Genomic DNA, 24,809 nt, shown 5'->3' with positions numbered 1-24,809 from the left:
GTGTGTGTGTGTGTGTGTGTGTGTGTGTGTGTGTGTGTGTGTGTAGATTTGGGGATTTTTGTCTCACTCCATCAGAGATGAAATTTGATTGCTCACTTGGCTAACACAGTGTTCTTAAGAAGGCTGTTGACTTTGTTACTGCTCTTCATTATGTAATTCTCTAACTGCTTTCTGGTTCCTTTTTAATTTATTTTTAACTTAGTTACGATGTACCTTATTGTATTATTTTTTACATCTTTTACCTAGTGTTCATTTAGCTTCTTGAATCTGTGTTTTGATATTTTATATGAAATTTGAAATTGGCAAGTAAGTTTTTCAAAGTATTTTAATTTTCTTCCTGTTTTTATGAGCCCACATTTATACGTGTATTAGACAGTAATATTTCACAGGCCACTAATGTTTTGTTCATTAGTTTTAAACCTTTTTACCCATGTATACTTCATTATGGATACTTTTTTGTTGCTGTTGTTATTATTGTTATTGTTGCGAGACAAAGTCTCTCTGTAGCCCCAGCTGACCTGGTATGCTCACTGTCACAGAAATCCCCCTTCCTCTGCCTGCCAAGTGCTGGGATTAAAGACCACAACACCTGACTAATGGATACTTTGTCATGTTTTTAATTTTCCGTCATTAGAACAATCTTGTGAATTTTTTCATTTTTAGTTCTATTTTTTTAAGTTTTAAAATTTTCGTATAGTATTATCCATCTATTTCCTCATGTGTTTATATTTTCTTTTAAATGCTTGAGCATATTATTAGTAGTGTTTTCTAAAGCCCTTGTCTGTTTCTGTGGGGTCTTTTCTTGCTGAAAATTATTTGTTGTCTTATCTATGACTCATGTTCTTAGTTTCTTATATCTAGTTAATTTTTAGCAGCTGTAGACATTGTGACTATTGCATTATGAAATACACATTTTAGTGGCTTTTAGAGAATCATAATCTTTGTTCTGGAAGGCTTTTAATTTATTATCTTCAAAATTGGATTGATTTTAGTTTTGTTATAACCAGTTATTTTAAACCAGCTTTCTATCACTATGATAAAATGCCAGTCTCATGTATGGCTCAGTGGTAGAAAGCTTACCTAGCATATGTGAGGCTCCTGGGAACAGTGAACTCATATACAAAAAGCAGGTTTTGTTCACAGTTTCAGAAATTCCAGTCCCTATCTGAGTGGCCATGCTGCTTTGGGAGTGAAGTAAAAATATCCCCTGGTTGCCAGGAGACAAATGAGGATTACAGAAGGGTACCACAGTCCATTTGGGAGCTTGCCCACACTGATTTAAATACTTTCTGTTAGACCCCATTCTTCAAAGTTTCCACAACCTCCCAGTGTCACCATCTGTAGGGACCAAGCTTTGAACACATGGGACATTGGGAAACATCGAAGACTCAAAAATTATAGTGTATGTAGATTAATCTTTACTCTAGATCTGGTATTTCTAGGGATTTCTAGTGAATCAGCTAGGTTTACATAGTTTCTCCAAGTGCGAATTGTTCAATTATAGGTCTTTAGTTTTTGTTGTCTCCACTTTTTGGCCTATCATTTGTGGAATTTGACTACACAGATAAAGAACTTTGTATTTAGTAATAGACTCAGGTGTCCCTCTGTAGATATCTGTATAGCCTCTCCTTTGCTAGAGATTTGCTCTCAAATGCTCTCTGCCTTGGCTCTGGGTGTACCCTGATCAATGTGTTTACCATAGCTATTGCTATGATTAAGTTTCTATTATGTATACCTTAGTCCAGAAATAAAGTACAGGTAGACTCACAGGCAAACATTGGGTTTACCTTATTTGTTTTTCTTAATTCACAAGTGATCACAGTCTTGTACTACCTGTTGTCCAGTCTCTGAAAATATATATATTTTTCATACACATTGATTTATGGCATTTTGATTACACTGGTAGCAGTTACTCCATGATTGTCTGAACAAAAGTTTCATCATAGTATATTCCCTAAAGTTTAATTTTATATGTCTTTTTTATTCCCTAAGACTTTTCTAAACAGTCTTCTTTTTCATTTATCAGGAAATATCTAAATTTCACCATTTCTTTTGAAAGACCGTTTTTCTAGATAAAAACTGTAGAGTGATAGCTAATTTCTTCCTTTACTTTGAAAATATCCCAGTGTCTTCTGATTTCCATAATCTCATTACAGAGTCTGTGGTCATTTCGAGATTCTGTGTCCTTTTGTCCCTTTGTCCGTCCACCTTCATTCTTCATCTCCCTCTTTGCTTCCACGTGCTGTATGATGTTTCTGTACACTTTTATTGATTTTCTTGGAGATTATAATTCTGCTCAATTCTGCAGGTTGAGGCCTTTTCATTTCTTTAAAAAACTTTTTTGATCCATTTATTTTTATTATACATGTACGTGTGTTTTTTATGCATGTATATAAGTGCACCATGTGCCTGCAATGCCAGTAGATATCAGAAGACTGTGTCAAATCCTCTGGAACTGTAGTTACTGACAGTTGTCACCCACCATATGGGTGCTGAGAGCCAAACCTAGGTCCTCCGCAAGAACAACCAGTGCTCTCAGCCACTAAGCCATCTCTCCAGCCCCCGTTCCATGTCTTTAGAAGATTCTCTTACCATTTCACAGTCTGTCCTCACTTTTCTTCCATTAGAATATTGTTTCTTCTGTGCTTTTTTCTGTTCATATTTTTGTCTCTTTACACTTTAAACTTAATTATTTTAATTCTTTCTTGATTGTTGTCATTTCTTAAACCCATCCCTTACTCTTGAATTTTTAAAATTAGTTATCTTTTTTTAGTTCTATAATTTTCATTTTGTTCTTTTAGTTTATATTTCATTGCTAAATTTTTCATTTAATTCTTTGAACCTACTATCCATTATCCATGATCATTTTGACTTCCATATCTGCTGTCTTTATTATTGTACTCATGGTCCCTTTTTCATTGGTTATTGAACATTGTATTTTATTTAATTACTTAGTTCTTTTTTATTTTTACTAAATATTATAAGACTTTTTTGCATATGTAGTAAATGCACTTGGCAGTCTCTTGAAGCATGTGATTCTCTGTTAAGAGTAATGGCTTTAAATGCAAAAGAACTTTGATTCTATAAACATATTATTTTGGAATATATATACCATAATGTTAGAAATAGAAGATGAATGAATTGCTTGCGCATTATTAATATATAAGCTACATTCACTTAGCATAGACAAATTTAATTTTTTAAGATATATTAGTGTAGGGGACTGGAGAGGTGGCTCAGCGGTTAAGAACGCTGGTTGCAGAAGACCCGGGTTCGAATCCCAGCACCCACATGGCAGCTAACAACGGTCTGTTACTCCAGTTCCAGGGGATCTGTCCTCTGCAGGCATTGCACGACACAGGTGCACTTACCTACATGCAGGCATAACACTCATACTCATGAAATAAAAATAATAATTTTTTTTTGTCTTTTTAAGATAAGGTCTCCCTGTAGCTGCAGCTGGCTTAGATTTGCTAATGGAGACCAGGCTGGCCTCAAACTCACAGAGATCCGCCTGCCTCCGCCTCCTGAGTGCTGAAATAAAATATTTTTTAAAAAAGATATATTAGTGCAAAGACATTAGTTTTTAAGCCTGAAAAAGATTATTAAATAGTTTTTAGATTTTGACTCATGCTTTCTTCTTAAGATTTAAAAAGAATTTGAAATACTGGAAAATAACTTAAATGTCCATTAAAAACCAATGTGGGAACCAAAACTTCACTTTTCATGTCTCACAGGTGTTTAGAAAGAGGAGTGCTGTGATCAGACACAGGTAGTAACTGAAATTAAGATCTCCCACCCCTGTCAAGTATTGATGTGCATAAACTGCAGTTTCCATAGCTTCCAATATCACTGTGGTTTGTTGTATAATACCGGAGGTGGAGGTAATTATTAGTTCTACTTTATTGTCATTTTTTTCCCATCTAAATCCTGAGACCTTAAAGGATTCTGTGCCCCCGTCACCCCCAGATTAAGAACCCTGGTCTAAAAAGTTTATCTTGAGATATAGGAAGTTGAGTCTTTATGTCAGACAGTTGTATCCTTGGAAAGTAATGATATCCACATAAATTCAGGAAAAAGTATAAAATATTACAGTTTTATATTATGTGTAACTTATCAAAGTAATACCATAGTTGTTTCAATCAAATTGTTGGCATTTAAGTTATTTCTCATTACAGTTTTGGAAAGACATTGTTGATGATAATGAAGTACGTGACCTCATTTCTGACAGAAACAAGTCTCAAGGTTAGTCTATTAAACCTATTAAATAATTTTAAAATAAGCAATAGTAAAATATCAACTTACAAGAAATTTGTATTTTCTGTTGCAGAAGATCCATCAGAAGAATGGATTTGGGAATCTTTATTTCATCCCCCTCGGAAGCTGGGTATTAATGATGTTGAAGGACAGCGGGTGCTCCAGATTGCAGTGATTTTGCGAAATCTTTCCTTTGAGGAGGGCAATGTGAAGCTCTTGGCAGCTAATCGTACCTGTCTTCGTTTCCTGTTACTTTCTGCACATAGTCATTTTATTTCTTTAAGGCAGTTAGGCCTTGACACATTAGGAAATATTGCAGCTGAGGTTAGTATGTTAGCAGTACCTTAAAATAATTGTTGGTTTTGGTAGCATTATTTTAAAATTTTAGAACATTGCATTCTATATTTGCCCATATTTACCATATGTTAAATCATTATATGTATTTGTTGTTAAAAAGTGATGTATAAGTGAGGTAACATGGAAAATACTTGAAATGATTTTTCAAGATTAATGATAGCTAGTCCCACAGCAGTTACATTTTTAAAGCTAATACAACATTGGTTAGCTTTTATTGACTTTGAAATACAGTTTTGGAAGCAGCTCAGTTGCTCTTTCTTTTCCAGCTCTTATTGGACCCTGTTGATTTCAAAACGACTCATCTGATGTTTCATACTGTTACAAAATGCCTACTGTCAAGGGATAGATTTTTAAAGATGAGGGGTGAGTTTTTCATTATTTAAAGTGAACACGCTTTGTTGTTTGCTTAGAAAATAGAAACAAAAATTATGTTTTTGCAGGCATGGAAATTTTGGGAAATCTTTGTAAAGCAGAAGATAATGGTGTTTTAATTTGTGAATATGTGGATCAAGATTCATACAGAGAGATAATTTGTCATCTCACCTTACCTGATGTGCTGCTTGTAATCTCAACACTCGAGGTGCTATACATGCTCACTGAAATGGGAGATGTTGCCTGCACAAAAATTGCAAAAGTAGAAAAGAGCATAGGTAAGGCTTCACCAAACCCTTGTAAATTATTCATTTTCCTTTTGAAACTTTAACTTTTCTGCCATAAGGTGTCATGTAGCCCAGGCTGGCCTTGTATTTGCTTTGTAGCCCCAGACCATCCCCTGCCTCCGCCTCCTGAGGTCTGGGATCACAGGTATTTGTCACCATGTCCAGTTTTTGTTTTTTTTTTTAATTTATTTTTTAAATTATCTTTATTTTATGTATATGCATGTATTGCCTGCATGTAGGTAAGTGCACCCGTGTCATGCAATGCCCACGGAGGACAGAAGAGGCCTTTGGATCCCCTGGAACTGGAGTTAGGGACAATTGTTGTCTGCCATGTGGGTGCTGGGATTTGAACCCGGGTCTTCTGCAAGAATATCCAGTGTGTTCTTAATCACTGAGCCATCTCTCCCGCCCCACCATGCCCAGTTTTTTGTGTTGCAAGAGATCAAACCCAGGGCTTTATGTGTACAAGGCAGGCTCTCTATCATCTGAGCTACATCCCCAGCCCAAATTACTTTCTTTATTGAGGAAAAATATGTAATATGGTACTGTGTAAGAATATAGGGCTTATTGTTTAAATATTGAAGGGTCATTACTCCCTCAGACATCTTGTTTGCATTATCCTTTCATCCACTTTATATGAATAAAACATGATATTGTAGCTTTCGGCAATCCATTTTCCTTCTCTTTATCTGTTGTTTTATATCAAATTTTAAACTGATAATGCTGCTGTGCCTGACTTCCTTAGAGCTTGAAGTTTCAAATGGTCAGTTACTATTATTAAACAACTACAGCTGAGTGAAACCAGCATTCTCTAGTCCTGTAAGTCTTGTAATGTCACTGGAGTCAGTGAACTTGCCAGGCGTGGTGGCGCACACCTTTAATCCCAGCACTCAGGAGGCAGAGGCAGGTGGATCTCTGTGAGTTCAAGACTAGCCTGATCTACATAATGAGTTCCAGGACAGCTGGGGCTACAGGGAAACCCTGTCTCAAAAAGACCCCAGCCAAAAAAAAGTTAGTGAAATTACCTCCTTAAAGCACATCAGTCTTAATCCTACTTATTAAACTATGCCATGTTCACAGCTTACTTAGGAATTAACATGGTGTCTTTCCTGTGTATGAATACTATGATCAAAAGTAATGAAGATTAGTTTGAAACTGTTATTGTTGAAAAGTTAAAATGTCACTTTCCATATCAAAGATCCCTAAATCTAGTTACAAACCGAATCACTTGGAAGCTTTTACAAAGAGACTCCTACCTCAGAGCTGCTTTGAGGTTGGGCCTATTTTTTTCCCCTCAACAATTCGAAGGTAATTCTGATGCACTGTGATGCATGGACTGGCATTGCTTTATAATATTATTGACTAATACTTTTTTTTTTAATTCTAGATATGTTAGTGTGTCTGGTTTCTATGGATATTCAGATGTTTGGTCCTGATGCCCTAGCTGCAGTAAAACTTGTTGAACATCCAAGCTCCAGCCATCAAGTTTTATCTGAAATTAGACCACAAGCTATAGAGCAGGTCCAGACCCAGACCCATGTAGCATCTGCCCCAGGTCAGTATTTACATGTTCTTTCTCAGTATGCTTATGGGTGTGTGAGGTTTGATACTAAGGATAAGTTCCAATATGCAGTATATTGCATTCTGATTTCATAGATATCCTACATTCCAGATGTACTTAGATCAGGTTAACAGGGTAAACAGAATGGCATAATAGAGAAATCAAGTTGAGAGGAATGCAGAGAAATGGGAGGGCTGTACAAGCAATCAGTGCCTCAGTAGACTTATTACTTGTAATTTCAGTCATGGGAACTGGATATACCAGGAATAGGTTCATCATTCATTACCTTAAGATCAGGACACATGAGTTTGGTGTTCCTAATAGTTTTTAAATGTTGGCTCTAAGACCACAGAACCAGAACTTAAGAATAGATGCTTGTGCAACACACACACACACACACACACACACTCACCCACTCACTCACTCACACTCTCACACTCCTGTATATGCTCATTCTTGGAGTTCCATGAATCAATTTTGTTTAGTTTGAATATCCTAAATTATAGTGCTAACGTAGTAACTATCCTTGTATTCAGTCTTTGTACTTCTTTCTCCTGGCTTATTCTGAGTCATTTTTCCATTTTAGCACATTCAGCCTTTTTTAGGGGGTTTGGAGGAATACTTTATCTCTCTTCGTTTGTCCTGTACTAAGCAATCCATCTTTCACTCCACCTGCCTTCTGTTGTCCCCAAGATGCTTCTCTTATATTTTTGCATAGAGACTCATTTTGTCAATTGATTTTTTTTTATTTTAACCTCTCACTTTGCAATTAATTAGTATGGAGGTTATCTAGAGAATATTTTTCTGTTTCTTTTCTTTTCTTTTTTTTTTTTTTTGGTTTTTTTGAGACAAGGTCTCCCTGTAGCCCCAGCTGTCCTGGAACTCGAACTCGCTATGTAGACCAGGCTGGCCTCTAACTCACAGAGATCCACCTGCCTCTGCCTCCCAAGTGCTGGGATTAAAGGTATGCACCACCATGCCCAGCTTCTTTACACAGCTTCCCTTTGTATCAAAGTGGGATGCTAAGGACAGCAGTCTTTCCCATTCTTGTCCTCTTTACCTTATATTTCGCATTCTCGTTTCTTCTTTCCTATAGAAAAAATTTCCATTCTTTTTCACTCTCTCATCGCTCCCAAATGTAAATCTCATTATCCTTAATCTTTATCACATTCATCTATTCATTAAATCTTGTGTCTTCCTAAATACTGTAGTCTCTTCAACTGTCAGTGTCAATGACTTGGTTCACCTCACATTCTCAGTCTCTATTCCAACTCATAGTATTAAAATTATATATTCTGTTTATGCAAACTATGTGATACATACCACATATTTCACTCATTTCTTTTGTGTTCTCCTTAAGTATCTGGCAATGTTGTAGCATATGTACATTTAACTTAAATGAATCTAACTGACATAATTGAACAAATAAATAATAAAAGTAAAAAAATAGTTAATCTTGACTACTGGTGTACTCAGGAGCGCTAACTCTTGGGAGATAAATATTAAACAACAAGTGAGTGGCCGGGTGTGGTGGCTCAAGTCTGTCATCCCAAACCAGGTGTGGTAACACACACCTTTAAATCTCATCACTCAAGAGGCACAAGCAGGCGGATCTCTGTGAGTTCAAGGCCAGTATGGTCTATACAGTTAGTTCCAGGGCAGCCAGAGCTACATAGCAAGAGCCTGTCTCAAAACACACACACACACACAACACCCTCAAAAGAAAAAATCCCCCAAACCCTTAAAGATAGGAAACAAGTTTGTCATCCCAGCACTAGGAAGCTCTTGAATTCAAGGCCAGCTTAGACTTGAGACCCTGTCTCGAAATAAATAATTAAACTCATTCAATGCATAGTTGAGAATGCTTTAATCAGAGTATAATAGTTTATCAAGGGAAACAGATCATGTTACCAGTTTACTGTGTGACAGAGATATATTTTTATCCTCAAGGGAGGAATTGCAGATTAAGTTAGGGCATAGAGACGTCATGTCTAGCATAGAGTTAGAGGAGTTGATACATTCACAGTGATTCCCAGTGACCTGTAATGGGCCATTTGACTAATATATTCAAAGGTGACTTTAATGACAGGTACCATTTTTGCCTTATGATTGACCTTTAATCTTAGCATTTCTTTTGACCTCAACAGGTGACCCACCTCCTTGATCTAGGCTTTGGATCTCATTTGTCAAATGGATAAAATTAAATGTTGACAATTTGTGGGTTATTCCCTTCTATAGTACTTTATTGATAGAGGTGGAAATAGGCCTCCAGAGCTCTCACGTAGTTAACACTTTATTACTTATGCTCATTCTAAATGGCATTCAGTTAGTTATTCTTCATAGTATAGCTCTGGTCCCTCTATAGTTTAATGCTGTTCTCATAGGGAATGGTCTTCTTGAAACTTTTTGCCCTTCCTTTCATCATTATGAAAGCTTTTATCTATTTTTAGGTAGGCATCTACATTTCATCATGATTTAAATAGTTGCTAAGAGTGTATTTTCTTGATGAACATTAAACTGACTTTTTAAAATAGTATAATGTTCTTCATAGTTATTAGAATCTTGGTACCCTAATCTATTTGTAAAAAGGCATATGAAGGGGCTGGAGAGATGGCTCAGCAGTTAAGAACACTGACTGTTCTTACAGAAGACCCGGGTTCAAATCCCAGCACCCAATGGAAGCTAACAACTGTCCATACCTCCAGTTCTAGGGGATCCGACAGTCTCTTCTGTTCTCCATGGGCATTACACAACATGGGTGCACTTACCTATATACAGGCAATACATGCATATACAAAATAAAACTAATAAATATATTTTTAAAAAGGCATATGGACCAGAGTGTATGTCAGTGTTAGAGCAGCAGCACATCCTTAGTGTGCACAAGGCTGAGCAATCCCTACACCCCTGCTAAAAATAATCATAAACTTTGAACATCAGAAAGTCTGTAATATCCGTGTTTCACCTTATACGTATTCCAAAGCCTTATACAATTTTATCCTAATACTTTTTCTGCTTGACAGTCTTTTGCTCATCACCCCATTAGTATTTTTCAGCCATAAAATAAACATGTTAAAGTTTTTAAAAATTGTTTCTCTATGATTTTTTTTTGCGGGGCGGGGGGGATTCTTTTTGTTACAGGGTCGCCCTGTAGCCCCAGCTGTCCTGGAATTCACTATGGAGACCAGGCTGGCCTTGATCGCACAGAGATCTGCCCGCCTTTGTCTCCTGAGTGGTAGGCCCAGCATGAAACTATTTTTTAAAATATTTTCTTTATTTTTATGTGTATGAGTGTATTGCCTTGCATATAAGTAAGTGCACCCCTGTTGTGCAATGGTGGAGGACAGAAGAGGCTGTCGAATCCCCTGGAACTGGAGTCACAGACTGTTGTTAGCTGCCATATGGGTGCTGGGATCCGAACACAGGTCTTCCGCAAGAACAGTCAGTGTTCTTAACCATTGAGCCATCACTCCAGCCCCAAAACTCTATTTTTAAAAGTTTATTTTGCAATTAAATGTTTTCATAATAGTTATATCAAACAAGGGTGACTACAAGTTTTTTTAAAAATATTTTATGTGTTATGAGTGTATTGCATGCATATATGTAAGTGCACCCATGTCATGCAATGCCTGAGGAGGTCAGAAGTGAGTCCTTTATAAAAGTTTTTCTAGATAATCATTAAATAAAAGTAATGTGCTTGGAAGAATTTTAAGATTTTCCTAGGAGCCAGTTGTCTAGTGTGTATATGCATGGATGTAACTTACTCCTAGAACAAACTGCAATCAGCATAAATTCTATTTTCTCTTGTTTATTGATTAATTTTCTTTGACTATTTCATACATGTACAATGTATTCTGATTATCCTCTCTCCCCCTTTTATATCCTGTCTTTATCAACCCTCCTCCCAAACTCATGACTTTCATTTAATTTATCCAGGGATATCTGTGTGACCATTAGATTGGAATGATAGATATTAGTGGAAAATGTAGTTTATGTCAGTAAATGCAAGAGGACAGAATTTGTAATTCTTTTATTTTTTAATATTTTACAAATACTCCAAAAGTATTAAGCTTGTTTTTAATGCTCATCTGAAACCAGAGTTCACCATTGTTTTTGCTGAAATCGAAGTACACGACAACATGACATTTTGGTTTGTCTTGATAGGTCTTGTTTCTGAAAATATATTTAAAAATAGTAACAATTATGCTTGCTGTTCTTTCACTTAGAGCAGCTTGTGTACCATTCAGGGAGCTTTAGCATAGTGCCTGCACACTTGAGAGTGCAGCAGAACCATTTGAGGGTTACAGCACAGATGCCTGAGTGCCATACTAAACATTTCCTAATGAAGTAGGACCTGAGAATTCTGTATTTCTAACAGGTTCCCATGAGATGCTGATGCCATTGGTCTGGGGATTATTACACATCAAGTACTACTGTGTTAAGAAAATAAAAATATTTTTAGTATTATTTAACAGTATTGTATTTCAATATAATGCATTTGATATTCATAAAGTGCTTTGTATCATATGCTTTGTATTTATTTTTGTGAAAATCTTGGCGCTGCCGACTTACCTCATTTACTCTGTAAGAATGTTTGCCACAAACCAAACTAATAAGCTAGGAGTTGGGAGTGCCTTTGGTGCTCAGGATGGAATCTAAGCCCTGAGATGTACCAAGCATGCATTCTATAAAACTAATTATAAAAAAATATTTATTATTTTTATTTTTATATTTTTTGTGTGTATAAGTGTATTGCCTGCATGTATGTAAATATACCTGTATTGTGCAATGCCTGTGGATGTCAGAAGAGGGCATCAGATTCCTCTGGAACTGGAGATATGAATGGTTGTTAGACACCATGTAGGTGCTGGGAATTCAGCCCAGGTCCTCTGCAAGAGCAGCCAGTGCTCTTAACCTCTGAACCATCTCTCCAGCCCCTATTATTTTTATTTTATGTGTATGAGTGTATTGCCTGCATGTATGTAAATGCACCCATGTTGTGCAGTGCCTGTGGAGGTCAGAGAAGAGTGTTGTATACCCTGAAACTGGAGTTATGGATGGTTCTTAGCTGCTACCAAACCCAGGTCCTCTGCAAGAGCAACAAATATTCTTAACCACTGGGCCATCTCTTCAACCCCTGTAAAGCTAATTTTTATTATTCAGGAAAATATGTTGATATATGTATGCTCTTATGACTCTTTGGTTTCTTTAGAATTCTAATAATTAAACTTGCCATAAGTTTGTGCCTCCCTCCTCTTTGTTTTGGCCTATACAGACAGGATTCTGCCTCAGAGGTAATGTATTCTTTGGCAGTAGTCAAGAGGCAAAAGACACAAAATTAGCATTAAGCAAAATTGTCATCTTCTCTATATTCTACAGTATACCTGAATTCAGAACATACCAAAGGGCTAGAATACCAAATCCTAATGTCCATCTCTGCTTTTCCAGTATAAAACACTGGAAATGACAGAAAGCTCTACCATAATAAACGAAGCTAAGCAAACACTGATGATTCTAAATTGTCATTTTAGTGTGGCAGAGATTTTTATACCAGTATGATAACAACAGTAATACCTAGCACTCTTGTGCCAGGAACTGTTTCAAGTGATTTACATATAAACTCCTGTAATTCTCATAACTATAAGGTCAGTGTAGTGTTACTTTTCCCATTTTACAAACCGAAAACGTAAGTAACTTCCCAGTGGTTACATAGCCTATGAGTAATAGAACTCTGGAGCCAGCTTCTCTGGACTCCACACAGATGTATTTGACTCTAAAGTTGTAATGTTATTATAATAAGATGAGAAATAAGCCTTTCTATTCCAGAATTGGAAAAGAGCAGTTATCAAAGAAGAGGTGATATTCTCAGGTGAAGCAGTTTTAGAAAGGAATTTATAGGGAACTCAAGCATCAGGAAATGTACTTTGAAATGTTTCTTTCAAAGTAGAAGTGTCTTTGTGTCCTTTGGAATGTCTTCAGATATCCTGGGTTTAGGCAACATATTTTATGAACATGGTTGTTAATTGACTCAGGTGATTTCCTTCATAGGTATATGTAGTGATGATGAGAAAACAACATTGTGTTTTATGAACATGGTTGTTAAGTGACTCAGGTGATTTCCTTCATAGGTATGTGTAGTGATGATGAGAAAACAAGGGGCATTTTTGTATAGGCTCAAGTCCTAGAAAGACATGTTCTGTGATGGTGGTGTTGGGTTATCTGGAAAAGGAAGAATTAGTGAGGGCTGCCAACCACAAGAGGCTTTGAGTTCCAGTGATTATGTTCATTAAGAGGCATATCACAGTATGGCCTCTGAAATGTGATGACCTGAATTCAAATCCAGCTCTTCTAAAGGAAGCTTTACAGCTATACCCAGTCCCCCTTTCTCCATTATATGTTCCTGTGTGAATTTAATCACAGAGCTTTCTTTTTCTAATCTGTAAAATGGATAATTGGTTTATAAAGATGAAAATAAATAATGTAAACAAAAATGGTTCCATACAGAGTGAATATTGAGTGGCTGGTAACAGTCAGAGAACCCTGGGAGCTGTGTCCCAGGTCTTGAGTGCTCTACACTGCTCAGATCTGGCTGTGCTTTGGAGAACCTTTCCTGCCAGGACCTTAGAAATACCTTGGTTCTGTTTGGTGGTTCTGAGCAATTTTGCTAAAATGCCCTCTGAAAAAAATGGGTATATTCAATATGTTTAAAAACTTCAAAACAGTCTGATGTAATGACAAAATAGAATAACTTAATTTATTCTTACACCATTATCATCATGTAAAACTTTTGATCTATCATTTCTCATATTTCCATTAGCTCCTTTGTGCCACATGGTAGAGCAGATAACATTTTCTCTATATCTTTTCAACTTGTTAATAATAAATTATTTACTTCATTCAACCTTATTCATTTATTGACTTGAAACTATTTTCAAATATTTCCTAAGTGAAACCTTAGAAATTGTGTCTTATGATTAATAACCAATACATATTTAAACTGTTTTGTCTCTCAAAACAAAAACTGAACTTCAATAATGTTGCAACAGATCTTTCCCTCTCCTTTTTTCCTTCCCAGAGTAGTCTATGAAAATCCATTCTAGAATGTGAGGTTTTAAATGTAAACTCAAAAGGAGGTTTTGTTAAATGACTCCTTGTTTTGCATCTAAAACAAAACTTCGTTAGTTGTTGAGACCGGCTCTTTTCATGTACCCAAGTCCAGCCTTGAATTCACAATTCTGCATTTTCCCCCCATTTTATTCTAGAAATTGTATGGAATTAGTATTAGTCTTTTAAGTTTAGAACTGAACTTATCAATTCTACTGTATTGTGTTTCTGCAACTGAGCTGAGAGATGCTTATTTTACTATTGTACTGAGTTGGCGACCATAGCCTATTGGTTTAGTCACTTTGTGGCTTCATTTCTTTATCTGTACCTATACACAGAAGAATCAGGGAAAGTAATACATTTGAAATATTTAGTCACTTCCGAACCAGTGGGAAGAGTCATTTATATTCCTAGCTAAATCATCTGTTTTATTATTTGAATTACTATGAGTTTAAACAAAATATGAAGAATCTAAGACAGAACCTGGTATAATACACAGTCCGCTTTACTTTCTTTCTCATATGTATATTTTCATGTGTTTATGTACCTGTTTAAAAGGTATTCATTATAAATAAAAATTGTTCAATGTTTGTGAATGTAGTGTATAGTGAGTACATTCTTTAAACGATGTATTGTAGCTAATGTGTTTTTTCCTTTAGCTTCCAGAGCAGTTGTAGCACAGCATGTTGCTCCACCTCCAGGAATAGTGGAAATAGATAGTGAGAAGTTTGCTTGTCAGTGGTAAGTGGTTTATTTCTATTAAGGCTTTAAAATCCTTGGAAAGATAAAGCAGCAGAAAAAACAAAGGGAATTCAACACTTATCCAGAATGTTTTGTTACGTATTTTCTTTAGTTCGAGTATAATATGATTTATATTTAAAGAATCATTTCATCTGTCCTTCAGTATGATTTGAAAGAAAAAAATTCATCAACTTTTTGTAAATTAAAACAGCCTAAATGGAATGTCATTATATTATGCCATTCAATTCCTCTGTGAGATAACAGTTGTTATAAAATTATCTTTCACTTAGCTGAAAATTACATCTGTCAACTTGTAAAGTTTGCTCTCCTAAAACTATTATTTTGTTAAAACTGAGTTGGATTAGCATTAGGAAAATAGAAACAGGTTTGTTGTTAAATACCTTCTTTTCCATCTTACTGTATAGTCCAGGCTGACTTTGACCATGTGGTCCTCCTGTCTTAGCCTCTTAGGGATTATAGGCACACACCAGTACACCTTGCTTAAAGCAGACCTTCTTCTTCATTGATAGTTAATCTTTCCTTTTGTGATTAAAGGAAAATTAATTAAATAATAGAATAGCCAGGATATCTACCTTGAAATAAGCAACTTGGCAATAATGTTTTCTTGAGAAGACTATGTAGTCATATCTTAGCCACTGTGAAAAAACAAATCTCTAGTTGTTAAGATTTTGTTACGGATAGTTGTCTAAGCATTATTTAGGAGATATCACTTTAATGTTTCCTGCCTTTGCTCCCCACTCTCCCATCCTCCAGCATCATCGTCTCCCCTTCCGTGTTGTTTCTCTGTGCTCTGTACTTTTGTTTCTATGATAGCTGTCTCTAGAGTTTTATGGTTTTAAGTATCTCTGTGCTTTACCTCTCTCTGTTTTTACACATTAACCCATTTATATTTGAAGAATCTCTTCTAATAATCTTTGGTTCTGTTTGCCTTCTACATTCCAGTCTTGATGTGTTTTATATCTACACTTGAAATCTCAGTCCATAGGGCTTATGAAAGTTAGAAAGAACATATACTACAACCACATTAAAGTGTGTGTGTGTGTGTGTGTGTGTGTGTGACAGATTAGCTCTTGTAAATTCCAGTTACATGTTTCTGCCACTTTAAGAGGAGAAAAGAATTATTTTGTAATTATTTTTTATCATAGTATTTGTTAAATGTGTGAGAAGCAGCCAAGATGGCCTGTTTTACGTAGTCAGTTTTGGAAAGAGACCTATAAAGATAACTAACTCTCGAGGTATGCATCAGTTAGGAAGTAGCAAATGGAAGTATTTTAAAATGAGGGACAGCAGTGTATAGAAGTGTCGTTTGAGGGAGTTGGTTGAAAAGCTTTGCTGATTTTTTTGTTGAAGGAACTTGATTCAAGAACCAAGAAAACTTTAATCTTAGTTTCTTCACCATGTTCCTTGACCCTAGTGCATGTTGCTCATAATTGGGAATTATTGCAAGATAGGAACACAAATAGATAATCACTAAAGAAATCTGTGCCTTACAGAACATTTGTTGCAAACAGGCCAGCTCTCCTCTTGCTGAGATGTAATGTACATTTTATGTTTGTTTTTAATATTACAATAAATATGATTAATCTGTTTGCCTTTAATATAAAACCTAGCATGTATTTTTTGCCACTAATATATGAAGCAGTGAAATTTGACTAGTTGAAATAATTATTAGCTTATGATACATTACCTTTTAATATGTATAAATATGAACTATTTCATAGCACATAGTACCTTAATTTTCTTCTATTTTTAGGCTAAATGCTCATTTTGAAGTAAATCCAGATTGTTCCGTCTCTCGAGCAGAAATGTATTCTGAGTATCTATCAACTTGTAGTAAATTAGCTCGTGGTGGGATCCTCACATCAACTGGGTTTTATAAATGTCTTAGGTAAGATGCATAGTTTTTTAACTACAGTCATTTTTCAGTAAAATTCATTTACATCACTTGTTCTTGCATACTAGAGAAAATACCAAACACCTCCTGTTTTCAGTGTCTCTTCTCTGGTGCTTGAGCTATCACATGTGTGGGTTGTAGTGCAATGGAACTCTAGGTAAATGGCAATTTCAGAAATGACATTCTGTTGGAACATTATTAGGTTTATCAAAGAAAAGTAGGAAACCAATTATTTTTCTCTTACCTACTTTTACATGTTGAAAACATTGGTCCTTTTTTTTTTTTTGGTCTTTTTGAGACAGAGTGTCCCTGTAGACCCAGCTGGCCTGGAACTCAGAGGTCTGCTTGCCTCTGCCTCTGCCTCTGCCTCCTGAGTGCTAGGATAAAAGGTGTGTGCCACCACACCTGGTCTGAAAACATTGGTCCTTTTAATCTTAAGTAATAATATGCAGTTAATATGTATCAGAACAAAGATCAATTTTTTTGATATTTTGCTAAGTTCATAAAATATTTTAAACTAGTTATATATGGAATTGCTTAAAATTCAACATTGCTAATAATTTTTTTAATTAGAAAATCACATATATAATTTGCTTCCTGCCTTTGCAAAATATAACTATGAATTGTACTGGTTCATTCATAAGTAGCAATGATTGGCATGCTCTAAACATTATTAGAATTCAGTGGTTTTGTTTGTTTTCTGGTTTTCATAACTGAGTATGTGTTACTTTACAGAACAGTCTTTCCAAATCATACAGTAAAGAGAGTGGAGGATTCCAATAACAGTGGGCAGGCACATATTCATGTAATAGGAGTGAAACGGAGGGCAATACCACTTCCCGTTCAGATGTACTATCAGCAGCAACCACTGTCTACTCCTGTTGTTCGTGTTGATTCTGTTGCTGATGTATCTCCAACTCCTTCACCTGCAGGTATTAATTTTTAATTTTACTATTTGCTATACAGCCCAGACTGCCCTCAAACGAGTGATCCTCCCATTTCAGACTGCTGAGAGCTGAGATTACAGGAATATGGTACCACACGCATCTTTTTATTTATTTTTAAAAATATATTTTTTAAATATTTTGTTTTATGTGTATGAGTATATTGCCTGCATGCATGTAAGTCCACCCATGTCATGCAGTGCCTGCAGAGGAGAAGAGGGTTTGTTTTATGTGTATGAGTATATTGCCTGCATGCATGTAAGTCCACCCATGTCATGCAGTGCCTGCAGAGGTCAGAAGAGGGTGTTGGATCCCCTGGAACTGGAGTTAACAGATGGTTGTTAGCCACCATGTGGGTGCTAGAAATTGAACCTGGGTCCTCTGTAAGTGCAGTCAGTGCTCATAACTGCTGAGCCATCTCTCCAACCCTTATTTATTATTTTTATTTTATGTGTATAAGTGCTTGCCTGCATGCATGTGAGTGTACCCATGTCATGCAGTGTATGTGGGGGTCAGAAGAGGGTGTTGGATCCCTTGTTACTGGAGTTATGGATGGTGGTTGGCCTCCCTGTGGGTGCTAGGAACTGAACCTGGGCCCTTTGCAAGAGTAGCTGATGCTCTTAACTGCTGAACCATCTCAGCCCCTGCACACTGAACTTTTAAATTTAGTATTTTAGGGGCTGGAGAGATGGCTCAGCAGTTAAGAGTGCTGGCTACTCTTCCAGAAGACCCGGGTTCAGTTCCCAGCACTTACATGGCAGCTAACTCCAGTTCTATGGGAATTTGACACCCTCTTCTGATCTCCATGGGCATTGCATGGCACGGGTGCACTTATATATATGCACTCATACACATAAAATAAATAAAAATAAATAAATTTAGTATTTTAACTAGTATAGTAATAAACCGAAATGTTAAATGTGTTATTATGTATAAAAGTGTGCTAACTTTGCCTTGGTTTTCCAATACTGTTTTCTTACATGGTGACATCCTATTTATATGTATACTTTTTAAAAATTTTTATGTGTATGAATGTTTTGCCTACGTGTATGTAAGTACCCCTATGTCATGTGATGGATGTAGAGGCCAGAAGAAGGTATCAAATCCCTGGAACTGGAGTTATAAATGGTTGTTAGCCACCTTATGGGTGCTGAGAGCCGAAGCTGAATGCTCCTAATTGCTGAGCCAATCTCCACAGTCCCTGTTTTAGGATTCTTGGATATTAATGTCTTTGAACTGTTTTCTCTTAATATAATAACCTTGGAGTTTTTCAGTCATTTTACATGGAATTTTGGGTTTTTTTTTTCTCCCCCCTGTGTACAGGAATCCCTCATGGATCACAAACTGTAGGAAATCACTTTCAGAGGACTCCTGCTAACAATCAATCTTCAAATTTGACTGCAACACAAATGTCTTTTCCAGTACAAGGTGTTCATACTGTCGCACAGACTGTTTCTAGAATTCCACCAAGTCCTTCAATTCATACCCACCAGCAGCAAAATGCTCCAGTGACTGTCATTCAGAATAAAGCTCCAATTCCTTGTGAAGTTGTTAAGGCAACCGTAATCCAGAATTCGATACCCCAGACAGCAGTTCCTGTTAGTATTGCTGTTGGAGGAGGACCTGCACAGAGTTCTGTGGTTCAAAATCATAATACAGGGCCACAGCCTGTTACAGTTATGAATTCTCAGACATTGCTTCACCATCCATCCGTAATTCCACAGCCATCTTCATTACACACAGTAGTACCAGGACAGATACCTTCAGGCACTCCTGTTACAGTAATTCAACAAACTGTATCACAGAGTCACTTATTTGGAAGAGTACAGAACATACCAGCGTGTACGTCTACAGTTTCACAGGGTCAACAGTTAATCACCACATCACCACAGCCTATGCACACTTCATCTCCACAGACAGCAACTGGTAGCCAGCCACAAGACACAGTTATAATAGCACCCCCACAATATGTAACAACTTCTGCATCCAATATTGTCTCAGCAACTTCAGTACAGAATTTTCAGGTAGCCACAGGACAAATGGTTACCATAGCTGGTGTTCCAAGTCCACAGCCTTCAAGGGTAGGATTTCAGAACATCGCACCCAAGCCTCTCCCTTCTCAGCAAGTCTCATCAGCAGTGGTACAGCAGCCTATTCAGCAACCACAGCAGCCAACCCAACAGAGTGTAGTGATTGTAAGCCAGCCAGCTCAGCAAGGTCAGACTTATGCACCAGCCATTCACCAAATTGTTCTTGCTAATCCGGCAGCTCTTCCAGCTGGTCAGACTGTTCAGTTAACTGGACAACCAAACATAACTCCATCTTCTTCACCATCTCCTGCCCCTGCTACTAATAACCAGGTTCCTACTGCCATGTCGTCTTCTTCCACCCCCCAGTCACAGGGACCACCTCCTACCGTCAGTCAGATGCTATCTGTGAAAAGGCAGCAACAGCAGCAGCATTCACCAGCACCTCCAACACAGCAGGTACAGGTACAAGTTCAGCAGCCACAGCAAGTACAGATGCAAGTGCAGCCTCAGCAAACAAACACAGGCGTTGGTCAGCCTGCTTCCAATGAGTCTAGTCTGATAAAACAGCTACTGCTTCCAAAACGTGGCCCTTCAACTCCAGGTGGTAAGCTTATCCTCCCAGCTCCACAGATTCCTCCCCCTAATAATGCAAGAGCTCCAAGTCCTCAGGTGGTCTATCAGGTGGCCAACAACCAGGCAGCTGGTTTTGGAGTACAGGGACAGACCCCAGCTCAGCAGCTATTGGTTGGACAGCAAAATGTTCAGTTGGTCCAAAGTACAATGGCACCCACAGGGGGAGTGCAAACTGTGCCCATTTCGAACTTACAAATATTGCCAGGCCCACTGATCTCAAACAGCCCAGCAACCATTTTCCAAGGGACTTCTGGCAACCAGGTAACCATAACAGTTGTGCCAAATACAAGTTTTGCAACTGCAACTGTGAGTCAGGGAAATGCTACTCAGCTCATTGCTCCAGCAGGAATTAGCGTGAGCGGAACGCAGGCAGGAGTTGGACTTCAGGTGCAAACCCTTCCAGCCACTCAGACATCTCCAGCTGGACAATCACCCTGTTCCACTGCTACCCCCCCGTTCAAAGGTGATAAAATAATTTGCCAAAAGGAGGAGGAAGCAAAGGAAGCCACTGGTTTGCATGTTCATGAACGTAAAATTGAAGTCATGGAGAACCCGTCCTGCCGACGAGGAAGTGCAAACACCAGCAATGGGGATACAAATGAAAATGAAATGCAGGTGGGAAGTCTTTTAAATGGGAGAACATATAGTGACTCCAGTCTACCTCCTTCAAACTCAGGGAAAATTCAGAGTGAGGCTAATCAGTGCTCACTAATCAGTAATGGGCCATCATTAGATTTAGGTGAGAATGGAGCATCTGGAAAACAGAACTCAGAACAAACGGACATGCAGGAGAGCAAAAGTGATTTGAAGAAACCCCTAGTTAATGGAATCTGTGATTTTGATAAAGGAAATGGTTCTCATTTAAGCAAAAACATTCCAAATCACAAAACCTCTAATCATGTAGGAAATGGTGAGATATCTCCATCAGAACCACAAGGGACTTCAGATGCCACTCAGCAAGATACTGCCAAAGGTGATCAACCGGAAAGAGTTTCCAATGGACCTATGTTAACTTTGGGTGGTTCACCGTCCATGAGCAGTATGCAGGAGACTTCAAATGTGGCATCACAGCAATTTAGTGGTACCGAGTTGCCCAATGGACCTCTAGCTTCAAGTTTGAATTCAGATGTGCCTCAGCAACGCCCAAGTGTAGTTGTCTCACCACATTCTACAACCTCTGTTATACAGGGGCATCAAATCATAGCAGTTCCCCACTCAGGATCCAGAGTGTCCCATTCTGCCCTATCATCTGATGTTTGGTCTCCAAATGGCACAGCAGAATGCAAAACTGTAAAGAGGCCAGCAGAGGATAATGATAGGGAAACAGTCACAGGAATTCCAAATAAAGTAGGAGTAAGAATTGTTACAATCAGTGACCCCAACAACGCTGGTTGCAGTGCAACAATGGTTGCTGTGCCAGCAGGAGCAGATCCAAGCACTGTAGCTAAAGTAGCAATAGAAAGTGCTGTTCAGCAAAAGCAGCAGCATCCACCACCATACATACAGAACGTGGTCCCACAGGTAAGTTATTCCATCAAATCTCTCTTTAAGTCTGGCTTGTAAATATGACTGTAGGGGAAATGAACTATTTTCATGTCTCACCTTGAACAGTTACTATGTCAGCTTCAAAAAAGTCCCCGCTTTCTTTTTGGCCTTGTATTAAACATTCTTACCTCTCGCATGCAGGGTGAGGATTCTTTTAGTTTTGTATGCTCAGTTGTATATTTCTTAGTGCAGGCTATGTGTCTGATGGTGATGCCCTGTGATTGGTAGTATATTCTAAATCATTTTACTTCAGGGATTCCACATGTTGAAGTTTTCATTTAATAATGTAATGTTTGAATACAAAGTAGACCTTCCGTAAGTTGAATTTTTATATGTATTATATGTAGTAACTTTTTAATTCATCTTAATTATATGCTTGTTATTTTTCCTCTTGGAGTCTGTTAGAACCCTAAAGTTATAGTAAACCAAACCAAATTAGGGAAAAACTATAATGCTATGAAATTATTTCATTTACCCTCATTTTGTGTGTCCTTAATCTTCCCTTTGTTTTTATATTCGATAAAAATAGCTCAGTAACCAAGGACGAACAATACTTGCTGTAGAAACTTTATCCTCAAGCATTTTCTCATTGAATCTTCATAACAGTCCAATTCGAGTGAAAGCTGTTAGCACCATCTTAGAGGTATAGACACACCATGCTAAATGACTTGTCCAGGATTAACCACCTAAGAATTGACAAAGGACCAAAACCTAGTTATATTTAAAACTAGCTCTTATTTTCATAACCCATGAACTTTTCTCCACTATTCTGACATTCCTGTACAAGTCCAGAAAGTCCTATATAGTGTTACATTTTACTTATTTGAACTATTGTATATGAAATGTTAGTATTATATAAATAATCAATTTAGGACACTAATTCTAAAACTCTTAGCACATTGGTCATATGCAGGATGTTTTAGGCCATCCAGATGAATCCATTTTTTTGCCTATTTGAGAAAAATTTAAGCATCCGTTAATTCTCTATAAGAATATAGTTTATTTAAATTAGCTCCATTCTAAGCTGGGAGTATAATTCAGTGATTGAGTGCTTGCTTAGCAAGTCTAAAATCTTGGATTAAATTCTTAAGGCCCGCCCCTCAAAAAGTTTTTTGTTTCTGAAATTGATACTTGGTTGCAAGGAAACAGGTGAAGCATGAGGTCTCTGAACATGAAAGGAAACCCGGGATTCTTATGTATGGTGCTTAGCACAGTGACTGCCGTAGTTCAGGATTCCATAATGGTGCAAGTGTACTTTATATTTTTACATAAGATGGAGTAGTTATACAGGCTTAGATATATGGGACAGATTTTTAAAACAAAAAGTCGCCTGTTTCAGATGTTACCTTAGGTTGTTGGGCCGTCTTAAGAGCCTGATACTAGGAAACCATTATCCATTGTCAAGATTTCTTTGGATTTCTTTTTTTTTTTTTTAATATTTTATTTATTATTTTTATGTGTATGTGTGTACTGCCTGCATGTAGGTAAGTGCACCCATGTCACGCAATGCCCGCAGAGGACAGAGGAGGCTGTCGGATCCCCTGGGACTGGAGTTACGGACAGTTGTTAGCTGCCATGTGGGTGCTGGGATTCAAACCCAGGTCTTCTGCAAGAACAGCCATTGTTCTTAACCGCTGAGCTATCTGTCCAGCCCTGGATTTCTTTATATACTCTTCAAGTTACAGTTAGGCCTTTGTCTAGGACCATTTTGTTTACTATTTGAATTGGTATTGTAACAGGGTCCAAGGTAGATAATTTTTAAGAACTTTTTTTTTGGTCTTTCTGAGACGGTCTCCCTGTAGCCCCAGCTGTCCTGGAACTCACTGTGTAGACCAGACTGGCCTTGAACTCACAAAGATCTGCCTGCCTCTGCCTCCCAAGCGCTGGGATTAAAGGTGTGTGCCACCATTTTTTAGTTTTTCTTTGACAGTTTCATACATGTATACAATGCATTTTGATGATAGGTATCCCCAAACTGCCAGCACATCCCCCTCCACCTTCATGGTTTTGTTTTGTTTTGTTTTTAATAACCCACTTTGATTAGTGCTACCCACATGCACATGGGTAGAGGGCCGTCCATCAGATCATGAGCAACCTACCAGCTGCCATAGCCCTGATGAAAATGGGCTTTCCCTCCCCCAGCAGCTCCCCAGCTCCTCAGGAGCCCCTTCCCATCCGTGTCGGAATGTTGACTGGCTTGATTTTGTGCAGATAACCATAGCTGCTGTGAGTTCATGAGTGCAATGGCCATTATCAGGTCCAGAAGACAGGATTTCACAGCATACCCCCCAGCTTTTACTTTCTGTGTGTGTGTGTGTGTGTGTGTGTGTGTGTGTGTGATATAGATGTCACTTTTATGACTCAACACTCAATCAACAGTCACTTATTCTCAGCATTTTGACCAATTATAATCTCTATATTAACCTCTGCCCTCTACAAAAGAAGTTTCTCTAGCCAAGGTAGCACAGATTTATTGGTATATACATAGATATTTAGAAGGTAGTTTAAGTTCTGCCCTAAGGCCTAAAAATCTGCCTTCCTATGGGACTCTAACTAGGTTTACAGTAGAAGACATGAATTCCTCCTATGGAGCAGGCCTCAAATACAATCAGAAAGTGTTTGGTTGGCCCATACCATCTTGCCACTGTTGCGCCAGTGAGTACATGACATAGAGGATTTTGAATGTGATTTTTTGCTTACCAGCAAGATACATTATTTCCATTGTTTTTAAGGATCTAGGGATGTTAAGGTGATGCCTGGTTCACAGAAAGAAACAACTAGCCTTTTAGAATGCTTAGGGCTGGGAAGACTACAAGGAAGTGAACTACACATTCTTTACCAATGCCTATAGCCTTTATTATTTCACTGTTTCTTACTGATACTCTTCTGTTAATCAAATCAGTTAACTGTATTAGTTGCTTTATAGAAAAAAATGTAGCAACAAATGAGGAATATATTTGAAAGTAAATGATCTAAAACCACAGGCTTAGGCAAATGTCTTTATTGGCAGCTACTCATTTAAAAATTACCAAGTTTGGAAGGTATTTTGGTTTCGTTTGGTTT

At 37.5% G+C, this 24,809-nt stretch overlaps 1 protein-coding gene across 2 annotated transcripts in view; it reads left to right on the top strand.

The window, feature by feature from the left end:
- The window catches only part of Arid2 (AT-rich interaction domain 2), a 203,327-nt gene that overhangs the window by 128,859 nt on the left and 49,659 nt on the right, over positions 1 to 24,809 (top strand). For both annotated transcript variants that reach the window (XM_008841315.3, XM_029567426.1), the window contains 9 exons: positions 4,179 to 4,245; positions 4,331 to 4,581; positions 4,881 to 4,977; positions 5,055 to 5,264; positions 6,661 to 6,828; positions 14,598 to 14,679; positions 16,454 to 16,588; positions 17,330 to 17,526; positions 18,862 to 21,722. In XM_008841315.3, the coding sequence (XP_008839537.1) occupies positions 4,179 to 4,245; positions 4,331 to 4,581; positions 4,881 to 4,977; positions 5,055 to 5,264; positions 6,661 to 6,828; positions 14,598 to 14,679; positions 16,454 to 16,588; positions 17,330 to 17,526; positions 18,862 to 21,722 (4,068 nt within the window). The remainder of the gene's footprint in view (positions 1 to 4,178; positions 4,246 to 4,330; positions 4,582 to 4,880; positions 4,978 to 5,054; positions 5,265 to 6,660; positions 6,829 to 14,597; positions 14,680 to 16,453; positions 16,589 to 17,329; positions 17,527 to 18,861; positions 21,723 to 24,809) is intronic.

This window comes from Nannospalax galili, unplaced genomic scaffold, assembly GCF_000622305.1.
Source record: "Nannospalax galili isolate Female #2095 unplaced genomic scaffold, S.galili_v1.0 scaffold841, whole genome shotgun sequence".
NCBI lineage: Eukaryota > Metazoa > Chordata > Mammalia > Rodentia > Spalacidae > Nannospalax > Nannospalax galili.
This window is presented reverse-complemented; position numbering and strand designations above follow the sequence as displayed.